Source organism: Heptranchias perlo, chromosome 28 (genome assembly GCF_035084215.1).
Source record: "Heptranchias perlo isolate sHepPer1 chromosome 28, sHepPer1.hap1, whole genome shotgun sequence".
NCBI lineage: Eukaryota > Metazoa > Chordata > Chondrichthyes > Hexanchiformes > Hexanchidae > Heptranchias > Heptranchias perlo.
In genome coordinates, this window is record NC_090352.1 from 8457356 (window position 1) to 8473044 (window position 15689).

The 15689-nt window shown below is 44.0% G+C and overlaps 1 protein-coding gene across 2 annotated transcripts in view; it reads left to right on the forward strand.

The window, feature by feature from the left end:
• LOC137344824 (lysine-specific demethylase 2B-like) overlaps positions 1-15689 on the forward strand; it is a 148682-nt gene that overhangs the window by 107578 nt on the left and 25415 nt on the right. For both annotated transcript variants that reach the window (XM_068008001.1, XM_068008002.1), the window contains exon 8: positions 15221-15384. In XM_068008001.1, the coding sequence (XP_067864102.1) occupies positions 15221-15384 (164 nt within the window). The remainder of the gene's footprint in view (positions 1-15220; positions 15385-15689) is intronic.

The following is a 15689-nucleotide window of genomic DNA, read 5'->3' on the forward strand; positions in this document are numbered from 1 at the left end:
GCTCAACCCAACCATATCTTTGTATTCATTTGTGTAAAATCTTGAGTAACCTTGAGACTTAGTACCTCCTCAATTCAGTGTAGCTGTGAAAGATCAGAGCTCTATCTTATTTAATATCATAAGAACCTCTATTTTTTGAGGAGGTTTGTAGTGGTGCCAGTGGTGTAACCACTTTAAAGTGCTTACTTCTTGCCTGTTTAAATGAAATACACATTATTTAGACCCAGAATGTAACATCAATGGGTTCTATCTGTGTAAATAGTCAGACTTTGGGTTCTTTTCCTTCGCTGGTGTCTTTAATTACATTTGAGGAAATACGTGAGGAATGGACGGTCTCTTGCTTAGTTGTTCAGGTGAGGGAAGATTCGCAGCCCCCCTAAATGATCCCTGCTTGTGAGTTTTATCATTTCATTTGCTATTATACTCGGCGTTCACAGACACAAGCTGTGATGTCTATCTCAACAAGGCGTTTTGTTTACATGACTTGCAGCTCTACTTAATCATGGAAATGAATTACAGGCTGGAGACTAGCTTTGGGCTTGGACAGGTACCTTTCGAATTTTTATTTTGATTGACACTTCTGTAGCCAGAAGTTGCCTAAAACTGGGTATAACTATAGCAGATTTCTACTAATTAACCAGTACTTGCTGTACAACTATACGGTTAACTAAAGACTCCATGGGAGTTCATTCTCTCATTAAAACCTCTCCTCACAGACGTAAGTGTTTCTATCAAGAACTGCTAGACTTTGAGACATTTATTGTTTGGAAGAGATACTATAAATTAAACTGCAGTGCTCTCATAGCACAGAGACAGGCCATTTGGCTCATCAAGTCTACACTGGTATTTTTTTCCCACATAAGCTGCCTAGTCTAATTGCACTTTTTGCAAAACTACCATTGCGCTATTTTCTTTATTATTGTTTCTGTTAATTGTTCTTAATGAACATAATTTGTTACGTTTAGGGTACTCCTCCAGGCCCCACAAGGAAACCTCGAGCCTCTCCTGTACTGGGCATCCCTCCCCCTCTGCTGATATAATCATGTCATCCCCACCCCCAGTGAACTTACCTGACTCTGGGGACAGTTCCAACGGGTCCCTAGTGGCAGCTTCCTGCTACACTCACTCCGCCGGCCTTCCTGTCATTCCAGCTGGGTTCAGACAGGAGCCATTCCTAGAATAAGGTCATGAGCCTAAGAGGTAAAATATCCCAGGCCTCACGCGGTGAATCGGGGCGGGCCTGTTGCTCACCCTGCCAACCCCATGCTGCCCTCTCACCCAGAGTTAAAATCGGGGCTACGGCCTGTCAAGAGTGTTACTTGTCCATCAGTCCGAGAGATCAGGAGTGTGCCATGAGATCGCATGCCATTACCTGTGCATACTTTAAGGTAAAACGGGTTCGTTGTTTGCCCTGAGGTCTGCTATCCAGTGTTACTTGATGCATAAGGTCACGTCTTGATTCATAGAGAGCAAGTCACGTTTTCTGTGCATTAGAAAAAGTATCTGGTGCAAGCTCCAATCATGCCTGCCTCATCTCCGACACCAGGACCAGCTACATTGTTGTCAATCAGTTTCATTCAGGTCAGTTGCACTTACCACCTGTTCCTGCATTACAAGCACAGCATTAGACATGGGGTAATGTTAACTTTTATCGCTGGGTCAAAAACAGGTGATAGGAAATTGGCAACCTGTTTTACACCTTGCCTAATTTTCTTTTCCATTGACTTCAAAGTTAAAAGTTAATTAATTTGAACTGCCCAGACTTCTGAAGGAAAAAAATCAGTCTAGTAATGAGCAAAACCAGCCTTGGTCTGGATTTTCCATTTTCAATTTTGAAATCCCCTTATCTTAACTGTAGATTAGATGCACTAAAAGTGCTGTTTATCAATTGTAGGAGTGAAAACTTGGCTCTAAATTAACCCTGAAGTGGATTTGCCAAGTGAGGCAGGACTGTGGGGTTTGTGTGTACTATATCTGTTGAAAGGATAGACATACCGACTCCATTTCTCACCCCCTTTCAAACTGAGAGTTGGGGTAAAATGGGGTAACATGTTTCTGATCATAATGCTATTGCTGTATCTACACCCTCAATACAATTAAACCAGTGGACCTTTTAAGGCAAGCTTTCCCTTTCTCTCCCCCTTCCCTTGAAAGGTCCAGTGGTTTATTGTTTTCCTCTCGGTAACTATTAACAAACTCAGATGAATCAAGAATAGTTTAAAAAAGAAACTCCACACAATTTCCATTACAGTTAACACCGAGCATGCTCTAAATGACAGGCTCCCCAAAAGCAGGGCCCAGTTAGGCTAAACACTATGTGGCAATCTTATTTAAGAGGGTTGGGGACACAGCAAACTCTGAGGGTGGCTGTTCAGGAAAAACAAATCTTTCAGGATTGAAATTCCAATTGGAATGCTGTATCTGGGAGATTATTTGTTTTTGTCCAGTCAAAAAGTTGGGATATGTCGCTAAAGCACCAGAATTTTTTTTAGGATTGAAAGCAAGATTATCTATTCACAAAGCATGCCCTTCTCAAAATGTACCATAAGCTCTGCCTTCCTGTTCTAAGTAGAAGGTGGCAGGTTTAAGATGCATTCTGGGAGTTTTCCCATCAGTGTACATTTTAGAAAGCCACTACTTGGTGAGCCTCTTTATCCCGGCAAGACCCAAATACATAGTTCAAGCTGGGAATGCAAAAGACATCAAGGCAGCATTTGACCGAGTGTGGCACCAAGGAGCCCTAGTAAAATTGAAGTCCATGGGAATCAGGGGTAAACTCTCCAGTGGCTGGAGTCATACCTAGCACAAAGGAAGATGTTAGTGGTTGTTGGAGGCCAATCATCTCAGCCCCAGGACATTGCTGCAGGAGTTCCTCAGGGCAGTGTCCTAGGCCCAACCATCTTCAGCTGCTTCATCAATGACCTTCCCTCCATCATAAGGTCAGAAATGGGGATGTTCGCTGATGACTGCACAGTGTTCAGTTCTATTCACAACCCCTCAAATAATGAAGCAGTCCGAGTCCGCATGCAGCAAGGCCTGGACGACATCCAGACTTGGGCTCATAAGTGGCAAGTAACATTCGTGCCAGATAAGTGCCAGGCAATGACCATCTCCAACAAGAGAGAGTCTAACCACCTCCCCTTGACATTCAACGGCATTACCATCGCCGAATCCCCCACCATCGACATCCTGGGGGTCACCATTGACCAGAAACTTAACTGGACCAGCCATATAAATACTGTGGCTACGAGAGCAGGTCAGAGGCTGGGGATTCTGCGGCGAGTGACTCACCTCCTGACTCCCCAAAGCCTTTCCACCATCTACAAGGCACAAGTCAGGAGTGTGATGGAATACTCTCCACTTGCCTGGATGAGTGCAGCTCCAACAACACTCAAGAAGCTCGACACCATCCAAGATAAAGCAGCCCACTTGATTGGCACCCCATCCACCACCCTAAACATTCACTCCCTTCACCACCGGCGCACAGTGGCTGCAGTGTGTACCATCCACAGGATGCACTGCAGCAACTCGCCAAGGCTTCTTCGACAGCACCTCCCAAACCCGCGACCTCTACCATCTAGAAGGACAAGAGCAGCAGGCACATGGGAACAACACCACCTGCACGTTCCCCTCCAAGTCACACACCATCCCGACTTGGAAATATATCGCCGTTCCTTCATTGTCGCTGGGTCAAAATCCTGGAACTCCCTTCCTAACAGCACTGTGGGAGAACAGTCACCACACGGACTGCAGCGGTTCAAGAAGGCGGCTCACCACCACCTTCTCAAGGGCAATTAGGGATGGGCAATAAATGCCGGCCTCGCCAGTGACGCCCACATCCCGTGAACGAATTAAAAAAAACTGAAGCCTTACACCTTGGAGAGAGAGAGAAATACCTACATGGGCCTAACATGTTGTGGTGGTCATTAACAATTAAGCTTACTGTTTCGAGAATTTTTAATTTATTATTTTTTTTTAGCTGCTTTGTGGAGAAGGAAAATGGCAGATATATAGCAGTTGGAGAATTTTTTTCAAGCATCCAATTGTTTGTGGTAGCTACTGTTTCCTGATTGGTGGCTTTTATTTGATCGATTTGGTTGTTTGATTTTAGTTTTAGGTGCAGATTCCTGATTGGCAGCTTATCCTACCTGTCATACTTGAGCAAGGCATGCCAAGGTAGTTGCCAATATAATAAAGCAGTGCCTCAAATTTCACGTCGTAGTTTTAAAAAGAGTTTGAAGAAAGAAAGGCAGTCATTTGTAACGTGCTGAAAGGCTTCCCTGCAACAGAATGCTTGCAGTATATTAATTCATTTAAACAAAAAAAGCCACGGTTGTGACCTGCAGCAATTAAACTCTGAATGGCCTCACCGAGTGTTACTTAACAACAATTGGACTTTGATTTAAGCTTCACCGTAGCAGCAGAATAATACATTGTGCATTACGTGGCAGAATCGCACAACAGACAGATCGGATCAAAGTTCTGCAGTCCTGCCACATCCAGTCGTGAATGGTGGTGGACAATTAAACAACCAACGGGAGGAGGAGGCTCCATGAACATCCCCATCCTCAATGATGGCAGGGCCCATAAGACCATAAGAGATAGGAGCAGGAGTAGGCCATTCAGCCCCTCGAGCCTGCTCCGCCATTTAATGAGACCATGGCTGATCTGATTTTTACCTCAACTCCACTTTCCTGCCTTTTCCCCATATCCTTTGACTCCCTTGCTGATCAAAAATTTGTCTAACTCAGCCTTGAATGTATTCAATGACTCAGCCTCCACAGCTTTTTGGGGTAAAGAATTCCAAAGATTCACGATCCTCTTGGAGAAGAAATTCCTCCTCATTTCTGTCTTAAACGGGTGACCCCTTATTCTGAGACTATGCCCCCCTAGTTTTAGATTCCTTCATGAGGGGTAACATCCTCTCAGCATCTACCCTATCGAGTCCCCTCAGAATCTTGTATGTTTCAATAAGATCTCTCATTCTTCTAATCTCTAATGAGTATAGACCCAACCTGTTCAATCTTTCCTCATAAGACAACCCTTCCATACCCGGAATCAATTTCTCTGAACTGCCTCCAATGCAAGTATGTCCTTCCTCAAATAAGGGCACCAGAATTGTACACAGTACTCCAGGTGTGGTCTCATCAGCAGCCTGTACAGATGTAGTATGACTTCGCTGCTTTTATACTCCATCCCCCTAGAAATAAAGGCCAGTATTCCGTTTGCCTTCCGGATTACCTGCTGCACCTGTATGTTGACTTTTTGTGTTTCATGCATGAGGACACCCAGATCCCTCTGTACCACAGCATTTTATGGTATTTCTCCATACAAATAAGATTTTGCTTTTTTATTTTTCCTCCCAAAGTGGATGACTTCACATTTTCCCACATTATATTCCATCTGCCAAATTTTTGCCCATTCGCTTAACCTGTCAATATCCCTTTGCAGACACTTTGTGTCCTCATCGCAACTTGCTTTTCCACCTATCTTTGTATCATCAGTAAATTTTGCGACAAGACACTGTTCCTTCATCCAAGTCATTGATGTATATTGTAAATAATTGAGGCCCCAGCACTGATCCCTGAGGTACCACACTAGTTACAGCCTGCCAACCTGAAAATGACCAGTTTATCCCTACTCTCTGTTTTCTGTCCGTTAACCAATCCTCTCTCCGTGCTAATGTATTACCCCCAACCCTGTGAGCCCTTATCTTGTGCAGTAATCTTTTATGTGGCACCTTATCGAATGCCTTTTGGAAATCCAAATATACTGCATCCATTGGTTCCCCTTTATCCACCCTGCCCGTTACTTCCTCAAAGCACTCTAATAAATTTGTCAGACGTGATTTCCCCTGCATAAAACCATATTGACTCTTCTTGATTTGTATTATGAATCTCCAAATGTCCTGCTACTATTTCCTTAATAATGCATTCTAGCATTTTCCCAATGACAGATGTTAGGCTAACTGGTCTATAGTTACCTGCTTTCTGTCTCACTCCCTTCTTGAAAAGGGGTGTTACATTTGCGGTTTTCCAATCCGCTGGGACCTTTCCAGAATCTAGTGAATTCTGGAAGATTACAACCAATGCATCCACTATCTCTGTAGCCACTTCCTTTAAGACCCTCTGATGCAAACCATCAGGTCCAGGGGACTTGTCAGCCTTTAGACCCAATAGTTTATCTAGTACATTTTCTCTAGTGATTGTTTTTAGTTCCTCCCTCCCTTTTGCCCCTTGATTTTCTACTATTATTGGTATGTTATTAGTGTCTTCTACTGTGAAGACAGATGCAAAATATCTGTTCAATTCCTCTGCCATTTCCTTGTTTTCCATTATTATTTCCCCAGTCTCATCCTCTAAGGGACCAATGTTTACTTTAGCTACCCTTTTCCTTTTTATATGCTTGTAGAAGCTTTTACTGTCAGTTTTTATATTTCTTGCTAGTTTACTCTCGTAATTTACTTTCTCGGTCTTTATTTTTCTTTTAGTCATCCATTGCTGTTTTTTAAAGTTTTCCCAGCCTTCGGGCTTACCAGTAACCTATGCCAGCACGTGCGTGCAAAAGACAAGACCATCTTCAGCCAGAAGTGCCAAGTGGAAGATCCATCTTGGCCACCTCCCGAGATCCTCACCATCACAAAAGCTAGCCTTCAGCCAATTCGATTCACAACAATGATATCAAGAAATGGCTGAATGCACTGGATACAGCAAAGGTTACGGGCCCTGACAACATCCCAACTGTAGTGCTGAAGACTTGTGCTTCAGAACTAGCCGTGCTTCTAGCCAAGCTGTTCCAGTACAGCCACAACACTGGCATCTACCCGACAAAGTAGAAAATTGCCCAGCTATGTCCTGTACACCAAAAGCAGGACCAATCCAATCCGACCAATTACCATCCCATCAGTCTCCTCTCAATCATCAGCAAAGTGATGGAAGATGTCGATGACACCTTCCATCAAGCAGCATTTACTCACCAACAACCTGCTCACCGATGTTCGGTTTGGGTTCCGCCAGGACCACTCCGCTACAGACCTCGTTACAGCCTTGATTCAAACATGGACAAAAGAGCTGAATTCCAGAGGTGAGGTGAGAATGACTGTCCTTGACATCAAGGCAGCATTTGACCGAGTGTGGCATCAAGGAGCCCAAATAAAATTGAAGTCAATGGGAATCAGGGGAAAAACTCTCCAGTGGCTGGAGTCATACCTAGCACAAAGGAAGATGGTAGTGGTTGTTGAAGGCCAATCATCACAGCCCCAGGACATTGCTGCAGGAGTTCCTCAGGGCAGTGTCCTAGGCCCAACCATCTTCAGATGCTTCATCAATGACCTTCCCTCCATCGTTAGGTCAGATGTGGGGATGCTTGCTGATGATTGTACAGTGTACTGTTCCATTCGCAACCCCTCAGATAATGAAGCAGTCTGTGCCCGCATGCAGCAAGACCCGGACAACATCCGAGCTTGGGCTGATAAGTGGCAAGTAACATTTGTGCCACTTAAGTGTCAGGCAATGACCATCTCCAACAAGAGAGAGTCTAACCACCTATCCTTGACATTTATCAGCATTACCATCGCCGAATCCCCCACCATCGACATCCTGGGGGTTACCATTGACCAGAAACTTAACTGGACCAGCCACACAAATACTGTGGCTACAAGAGCAGTTCAGAGGCTGGGTATTCTGCGGCAAGTGACTCATCTCTTGACTCCCCAAATCCTTTCCACCATCTCCAAGGCACAAGTCAGGAGTGTGATGGAATACTCTTCACTTGCCTGGATGAGTGCAGCTCTAACAACACTCAAGATGCTCGACACCATCCAGGACAAAGCAGCCTGCTTGATTGGCACCCCATCCACCACCTTAAACATTCACTTCCTCCACTACCATGGCTGTAGTGTGTACCATCTACAATATGCATTGCAGCAACTCACAAAGGCTTCTTCGACAGCACCTCCCAAACCCGCGGTCTCTGCCACCTAGAAAGACAAGGGCAGCAGGCACATGGGAACACCACCACCTGCACATTCCCCCTCCAAGTCACACACCATCCCAATTTGGAAAAATATTGCCGTTCCTTCATCGTCGCTTGGACAAAATCCTGGAACTCACTACCTAACAGCACTGTGGGAGAACCTTCATCACACGGACTGCAGTGGTTCAAGAAGGTGTCTCACCACCACCTTCTCAAGGAGAATTAGGGATGGGCATTAAATGCTGGCCTTGCCAGCAATGCCCACATCCCATGAATGAATTAAAAAAGAATGCACCTGTTCTTATAAAATAATATATCAGCATCTGTCTGACTCACTGTGAGATTTACCATGGGTGTTCTGCAATTCTACATAAAACACGTTTACAGTAGCACCATGTGTTGAACAGTCTCCATTTTGCTTTTGTGGGTTGTGGAATTGAATTATTCTATGTACACGAGATGATTGCCTGACCAGAACTGCTTTCCCACGAGTTACCAGTTGGAGAGATAAAGTTCAAACAGATGTGCGCTCGAGCTCAACAGCTGTAACTATAGTAACTGTGCCTAATCACTGCACTATTTCATAGAAAACTGAATTGCAAGTGTATGTGATTGGCAAAGCTCTGCTGAGGAATTTAAAATATGAAAGTTTGTGATTTATGATTTTTTTGTTTAGGCTAAATGAGAACATTCATGTACTGTACTGAGGTGGATTAATTTCCAATGGCAAAGTAATTAGTTGTAACCTTAAACAAGAGTATTAGCAACAGCACCCTTTTAGAAAGTAAGCTGTTACACTGAATTGTTCATAGCGTGTAAACAATTGTAAAACTGAGACAAGGTCATCGGGGGAACTAATTAATTTAGAGGCCCTATTGAAAAGTAAGAAGGAAAAAAGACTTGCATTTTATATAGTACCTTGCATGACCTCAGGATGCCCCAAAGCGCTTTACAGCCAACAAAGTACTTTTGAAGTGTAGTCACTGTTGTAATGTAGGAAACACGGCAGCCAATTTGGGCACAGCAAGGTCCAACAAACAGCAATGTAATAATGACCAGATAATCTGTTTTAATCATGTTGGTTGAGGGATAAATATTGACCAGGATACTAGGGAGAACTCCCCTGCCCTTTGAAATACTGCCATGGGATCTTTTACAGCCACCTGAGAGTGCAGGCATGGCCTCCAGTTTATCCGAAAAAATGGCACCTCCGACAGTGCAGCGCTCCCTCAACAGGGCACTGAATCACTTTGGCTATCAACTGGTCAGCCCCTCACCATCACTCTTCAGCTTGTCTCTTCTCCCAGGGTACGGTAACATAGTGGTTATGTTACTGCACTAGTAATCCGAGAGACCTGGACGAATAATCCGGAGTCATGAGTTCAAATCCCACCATGGCAGCTGGGGAATTTAAATTCAATTAATTAAATAAAATCTGGAATAAAAAAAAACTAGTATCAGTAATGGTGACCATGAAATTACCGGATTGTCGTAAAAACCCATCTGGTTCACTAAAGTCCTTTTAGGGAAGGAAACCTGCTGTCCTTACCCGGTCAGGCCTATATGTGACTCTAGACCCACAGCAATGTGGTTAGTTCTTAATTGCCCTCTGAAATGGCCTAGCAAGCCACTCAGTTGTACAATCTCGCGATAAAAAGTCATAAGAATAAAGCCAGACAGACCACCCAGCATCGGACCACTAGGCACCGGACACAATAAAGGCAAATCAAGCCCAGTCGACCCTGAAAAGTCCCCCTCACTAACATCTGGGGACTTGTGCCAAAATTGGGAGAGCTGTTCCACAGACTAGTCAAGCAACAGCCTGATACAACCATACTCACAGAATCATACCTTTCAGCCAACGACCCAGACTCTTCCATTACCATCCCTGGGTATGTCCTGTGCCACCGGCAGATCAGACCCACTAGAGGTGGCGGTACAGTGATATACAGTCAGGAGGGAGTAGTCCTGGGAGTCCTCAACATTGACTCCAGACCCCATGAAATCTCATGGCATTAGGTCAAACATGGGCAAGGAAACCTTCTGCTGATTACCACTTGGAGGAAGCACTGAGGGTAGCAAGGGCACAAAATGTACTCTGGGTGGGGGACTTCAATGTCCATCACCAAGAGTGGCTTGGTAGCACCATTACTGACCGAGCTAGCCGAGTCCCGAAGGACATAGCTGCCAAACTGGGCCTGCGGCAGGTGGTGAGCGAACCAACAGGAGGGAGAAACCTACTTGACCTCGCCCTCACCAATCTACCTGTCGCAGATGCATCTGTCCAGGACAGTATTGGTAGGAGTAACCACTGCACAATCCTTGTGGAGACTAAGTCCCCTCTTCACTCTGAGGACACCATGTTGTGTGGCACTACCACCGTGCTAAATGGGATAGATTCAGAACAGATCTAACAGCTTAAAAGTGGGCATCCAAGAGGCGCTGTAGGCAATCAGCAGCAGCAGAATTGTATTCCAGCACAATCTGTAACCTCATGGCCCGGTATATTCCTCACTCTACCATTACCACCATCACAGAAGCAGGTCTTCAGCCAATTTGATTCACTCCACGTGATATCAAGAAACGGCTGAGTGCACTGGATACGACAAAAGCTATGGGCCCCGTCAACATCCCGGCTGTAGTGCTCCAGAACTGGCCGTGCCTCCAGCCAAACTGTTCCACTTCAGCTACAACACTGGCATCTACCCGACAATATGGAAAATTGCCCAGGTATGTCCTGTCCACAAAAAGCAGGACCAATCCAATCCGGCCAATTACCGCCCCATCAGTCTACTCTCGATCATCAGCAAAGTGATGGAAGGTGTCGTCGACAGTGCTATCTAGCGGCACTGACTCACCAATAACCTGCTCACCGATGCTCAGTTTGGGTTCCGCCGGACCACACGGCTCCAGACCTCATTATTAGCCTTGATCCAAACATAGGCAAAAGAGCTGAATTCCAGAGATGAGGTGAGAGTGACTGCCCTTGACATCAAGGCAGCATTTGACTGAGTGTGGCATCAAGGAGCCCTAATAAAATTGAAGTCAATGGGAATCGGGGGGGAAAACTCTCCAGGGGTTAGAGTCATACCTAGCACAAAGGAAGATGGTAATGGTAGTTGGAGGCCAATCATCTCAGCCCCAGGACATTGTTGCAGGAGTTCCTCAGGGCAGTGTCCTTGGCCCAACCATCTTCAGCTGCTTCATCAATGACCTTCCCTCCATCATAAGGTCAGAAATGGGGATGTTCGCTGATGATTGCACAGTGTTCAGTTCCATTTGCAACCCCTCAGATAATGAGGCAGTCCGTGCCCTCATGCAGCAAGACCTGGACAACATCGAGGCTTGGGATGATAAGTGGCAAGTAACATTTGTGTCAGACAAGTGCCAGGCAATGACCATCTCCAACAAGAGAGAGAGTCTAACCACCTCCCCTTGACATTCAATGGCATTACCATTGCTGAATCCCGCACCATCAATATCCTGGGGGTCACCATTGACCAGAAACTTAACTGGACCAGCCATATAAATACTGTGGCTACAACAGCAGGTCAGAGGCTCCATATTCTGTGGCGAGTGACTCACCTCCTGACTCCCCAAAGCCTTTCCACCATCTACAAGGCACAAGTCAGGAGTGTGATGGAATACTCTCCACTTGCCTGGATGAGTGCAGCTACAACAACACTCAAGAAGCTCGACACCATCCAGGACAAAGCAGCCCGCTTGATTGGTACCCCATCCACCACCCTAAACATTCACTCCCTTCATCACCGGCGCACAGTGGCTGCAGTGTGTACCATCCACAGGATGCACTGCAGCAACTCGCCAAGGCTTCTTCGACAGCACCTCCCAAACCCGCGACCTCTACCATCTAGAAGGACAGGGGCAGCAGGCACATGGGAACAACACCACCTGCACGTTCCCCTCCAAGTCACACACCATCCCGACTTGGAAATATATCGCCGTTCCTTCATCGTCGCTGGGTCAAAATCTTGGAGCTCCCTACCTAACTGCACTGTGGGAGAACCTTCACCATACGGACTTCAGCAGTTCAAGAAGGCGGCTCATCTCTCCCCCCCCACCCCCCCACTTCTCAAGGGCAATTAGGGATGGACGATAAATGCTGGCCTTGCCAGCGATGCACACATCCCATGAACGAATAAAAAAAAAAAGCCAGTATCCCTTCATCTCTTCCACATTGTCTACACTCTCAATTGAATGTTGAATATTTTTGTTTCAATTAAAATAGAAATGAATTTATAAATCTTTGACTTTAAGTGCCATAAAGCTCTGGAATGTTTTTGTCATTTGAGAGCTGGAGAATAAACTAATGAGAAAGGCGTTTGTGTATCTATAAAATGTTAATTCCATTTGGCTGGCCCCAGTGCACAGTGTCGTGGAGCTGTAGTTACAGATTTTGTCCATAATTCCAACATGTTGCATTCCTGATCTCAGCTGTAGTATATGGAGGTGAGCTGATTGACTCAGACTTTGGTACACTTCCCAGATCACATTAATAGAGGCAAGGGACCCTACCCTGCTGCCCACAGGTGTGGAGCAGTAGGGAGAGAACAAGTGAAAATATCTAATATCTGTAATCTCCTCTGTGAATTCTAAAGTAAACAGAGGGACAGTCAGCACATGTCAACCATTCATCCAACTGACAATAGATGGGAAGATTCATACAGAGCCACAGAACAGGCAACGTTTTTTTGGAAAGATTCCCACAAACCCAGTTATTTAATGTTAATTCAGCTAATAAGGATGTTAATTGGACCAAAACATCCTGAAGAGATTGACTTTCATCAAAATACCAAAATGAGAACCACTAATGCACCCATTTTAAAAAAAAATATTTAGAATTATAGAACAGAATCTTATAGCACAGAAGGAGGCCACCTGGCCCGTCTTGCCTGTTCCAACTCTTTTTGAAAGAGCTGTCCCATTTAGTCCCACACCCCAGCTTTTTCCCCATAACCCTGAAAATTAATCCTCTTGAAGTACGTGTCCAATTGCCTTTTAAAGTTCCTATGGAATCTGCTTCCACCACCCTATCAGGTAGTGCATTCCAGATCATAACAACCCTCTGTGTGAAAAAAACCTCCTCATTTCCCCTCTAGTTCTTTTGCCAATTATTTTAAATCTATGACCTCTGGTTACCGACCCACTTGCCAGAGGAAACAGTTTCTCCCTACTTGCTTTATCAAAATTCCGCATAATTTTGAGTACCTCTATCAGGTCTCCCTTAACCTTCTCTGCTCTGAGGCGAACAATCCCAGCTTCTCCAATCTCTCCACATAACTGGAGTCCCTCATCCCTGGTATCATCCTGGTAAACCTCCTCTGCACCCTCTCCATGGCTTTGACATCCTAAAATGCGGTGCCCAGAATTGTACACAATACTGCAACTGAGGCATAACCAGTGATTTGTAAAGGTTTGGCATAACTTCCTTGTTTTAGTATTCAATGCCCTTATTTACAAAGCCAAGTATCCCATACGCTTTCTTAACCACTGTATCAACTTGCCCTATCACCTTCAAAGATTTGTGAATATGCACCCCCTCAAAATGGTACCATTAAGATCATTTTGCCTTTCCATGTTGTTCCTCCCAAAGTGCATCACTTCACATTTATCCACATAAGTAGGATTTTAATTTTACTATTTTTTAGATGACCCTATTTTTACAGTGTGACTTCATATATCTCTTTAATATGGCCAGGCATTTGCATGTACAGCATGGCATCACGTGACTGGAAGAGGGAGTGTTTCACAACGTTGACATTGGATCAAGGCCATAGAGTGTCAGCTGACAGGAAAAAGGCTTTTCACTGAGACATGTTCTGTTTTGCTAAGTTTTACCTGAGTAACATGTAAATAATAATCCTGACTGGTTGAAGATTTTACTGCATTCCTCAGATTTGACTTTTTTCAGGTTTAAACCTAATTTGCTGCACAACTGCTGCCACCTGCTGGTGACTTTCAGATTTCTTTCATGCTTTTGTTATTGCAGCTGGAGAAGCTAGAAATGATTGTTGGTGATAATGGATGAACGCTCAACACATTTGTAAGACATTCCTCTGAATGCTACTTTATTTGAGACGTTAACTCATTTATTGGCTTCAGCCACCAAGGGAATTTTGTGTGTGTGTGTGTTTGTTTGTATTCTTTGCAGAATTACAAATCTGAAAATGCACAGTAATAGCTTCAGTTAGTTCCTTTTTCAGATGTTCAGTACTGAAAGTACAGTTGCTGCTGCCCTAGTATAGTTCTGGCCAGCTGAGGAAAAACAACAGCACAAGTGGAACAGAAACTTGCTGATGCAGACTGATAACTGATTCCTGAACAAGATTTCTGACTGGTCAATTCTAAAGCACACCTGACCATAGTCCTCTGTGCATTGATTTTTTGTTGTTGTTGGTGCAGATTAATAATACTCCCCGAAATGAGTAGTGCCAGAACAATTGTGATTTTTAAGTCCATAGTTTTGCTTTATGTAAACTATTAAAAGGGAAGTTATTCTGAATTGAACTTCTGTACTTAATTCTATGCATCATGTAAAAATTAGTATATTTTTTAGATGGGAATAGAGAGTGTCTGAATTGTTGTCTATTTTGTACCGTACACCTCAGTTAATTCCCCTTTGTAACATTTACTTTCATGAATGCTATGTTTTTAACAGCTTATAGAGTAATATAGTGCTTTTTACAAAGTGCAGTATTTTGTTTGATATGCGTTAACATGTTGTACTCGAAGAATGTTTTGTGGACTTGAAAACAAGTTGCGATGTCATACGTATATACTGAAGTTTCATAGATGTCCTTCCAATCCCAAGATCTCTGGATCACCAAGTTTCTACTGTATCTTCCAGGTTTCCTCGGTGATCTCGTTGAGTCCATTTAAACAGCTGTTGTATACAAATTGCTTTGGAGCAAATTATTTTGCATTTGCAGACCATCTTATTATAAGTCTTGTGCATAGTGCGCACTTTTTTCCTGCCACATTTTAGCCGTCTTTCTTTAGTGTAACCTCTGACTCATGTAAGCACACCATGGGAGATCTGCTGGTCTTTATATTAAAAAAAATGAATTGACACCCTTTAAGATTGCAATTTGAGTGCCCCTGTATTTTCTGGGTCTAAGTATAATGGTGCCATTTTATCAAAACTCATGCTTTTACTTGAAATAACTTCTAACTAGCCCCTGCATAGTTTCATTGGCCGGCTTCTTTTCTTTCTCAATGCTTGCAGGTGTTGTGACAAGCGGCTGTGGACCACAATCAACCTGAGCCGCTGCAAATCAATCACTCCGACTATGCTGAGTGGGATCATCAGGAGACAGCCCATCATACTAGACCTTAGCTGGACAAACGTCTCCAAAAAACAACTCAGTTGGCTCATAAACAAGTTACAAAGTAAGACTGGATTTGGTTCATATATATGTGAAAACTGAAAAGGTGCACTATGTCTTGTGTTTGTATAAATTTCTATTTAGAACTTGAGACTGCTGGTAGTACCGTCTCATTTAATATGTAATACTGAAATATCTGGTGTGTCAAACAATTTAATTTTGGTATTAACTTTAAGATCACTCCCCACATCGAGAACTTCAGTTAAAATTGTACTGTGGAAATACTGTGTGCGATGATTAAACCTAGCAAGACTGTATGTGTGGGTAATGTCTCTGTGGAGTGCTTGTTTTTAGGCATTGCACAAATTG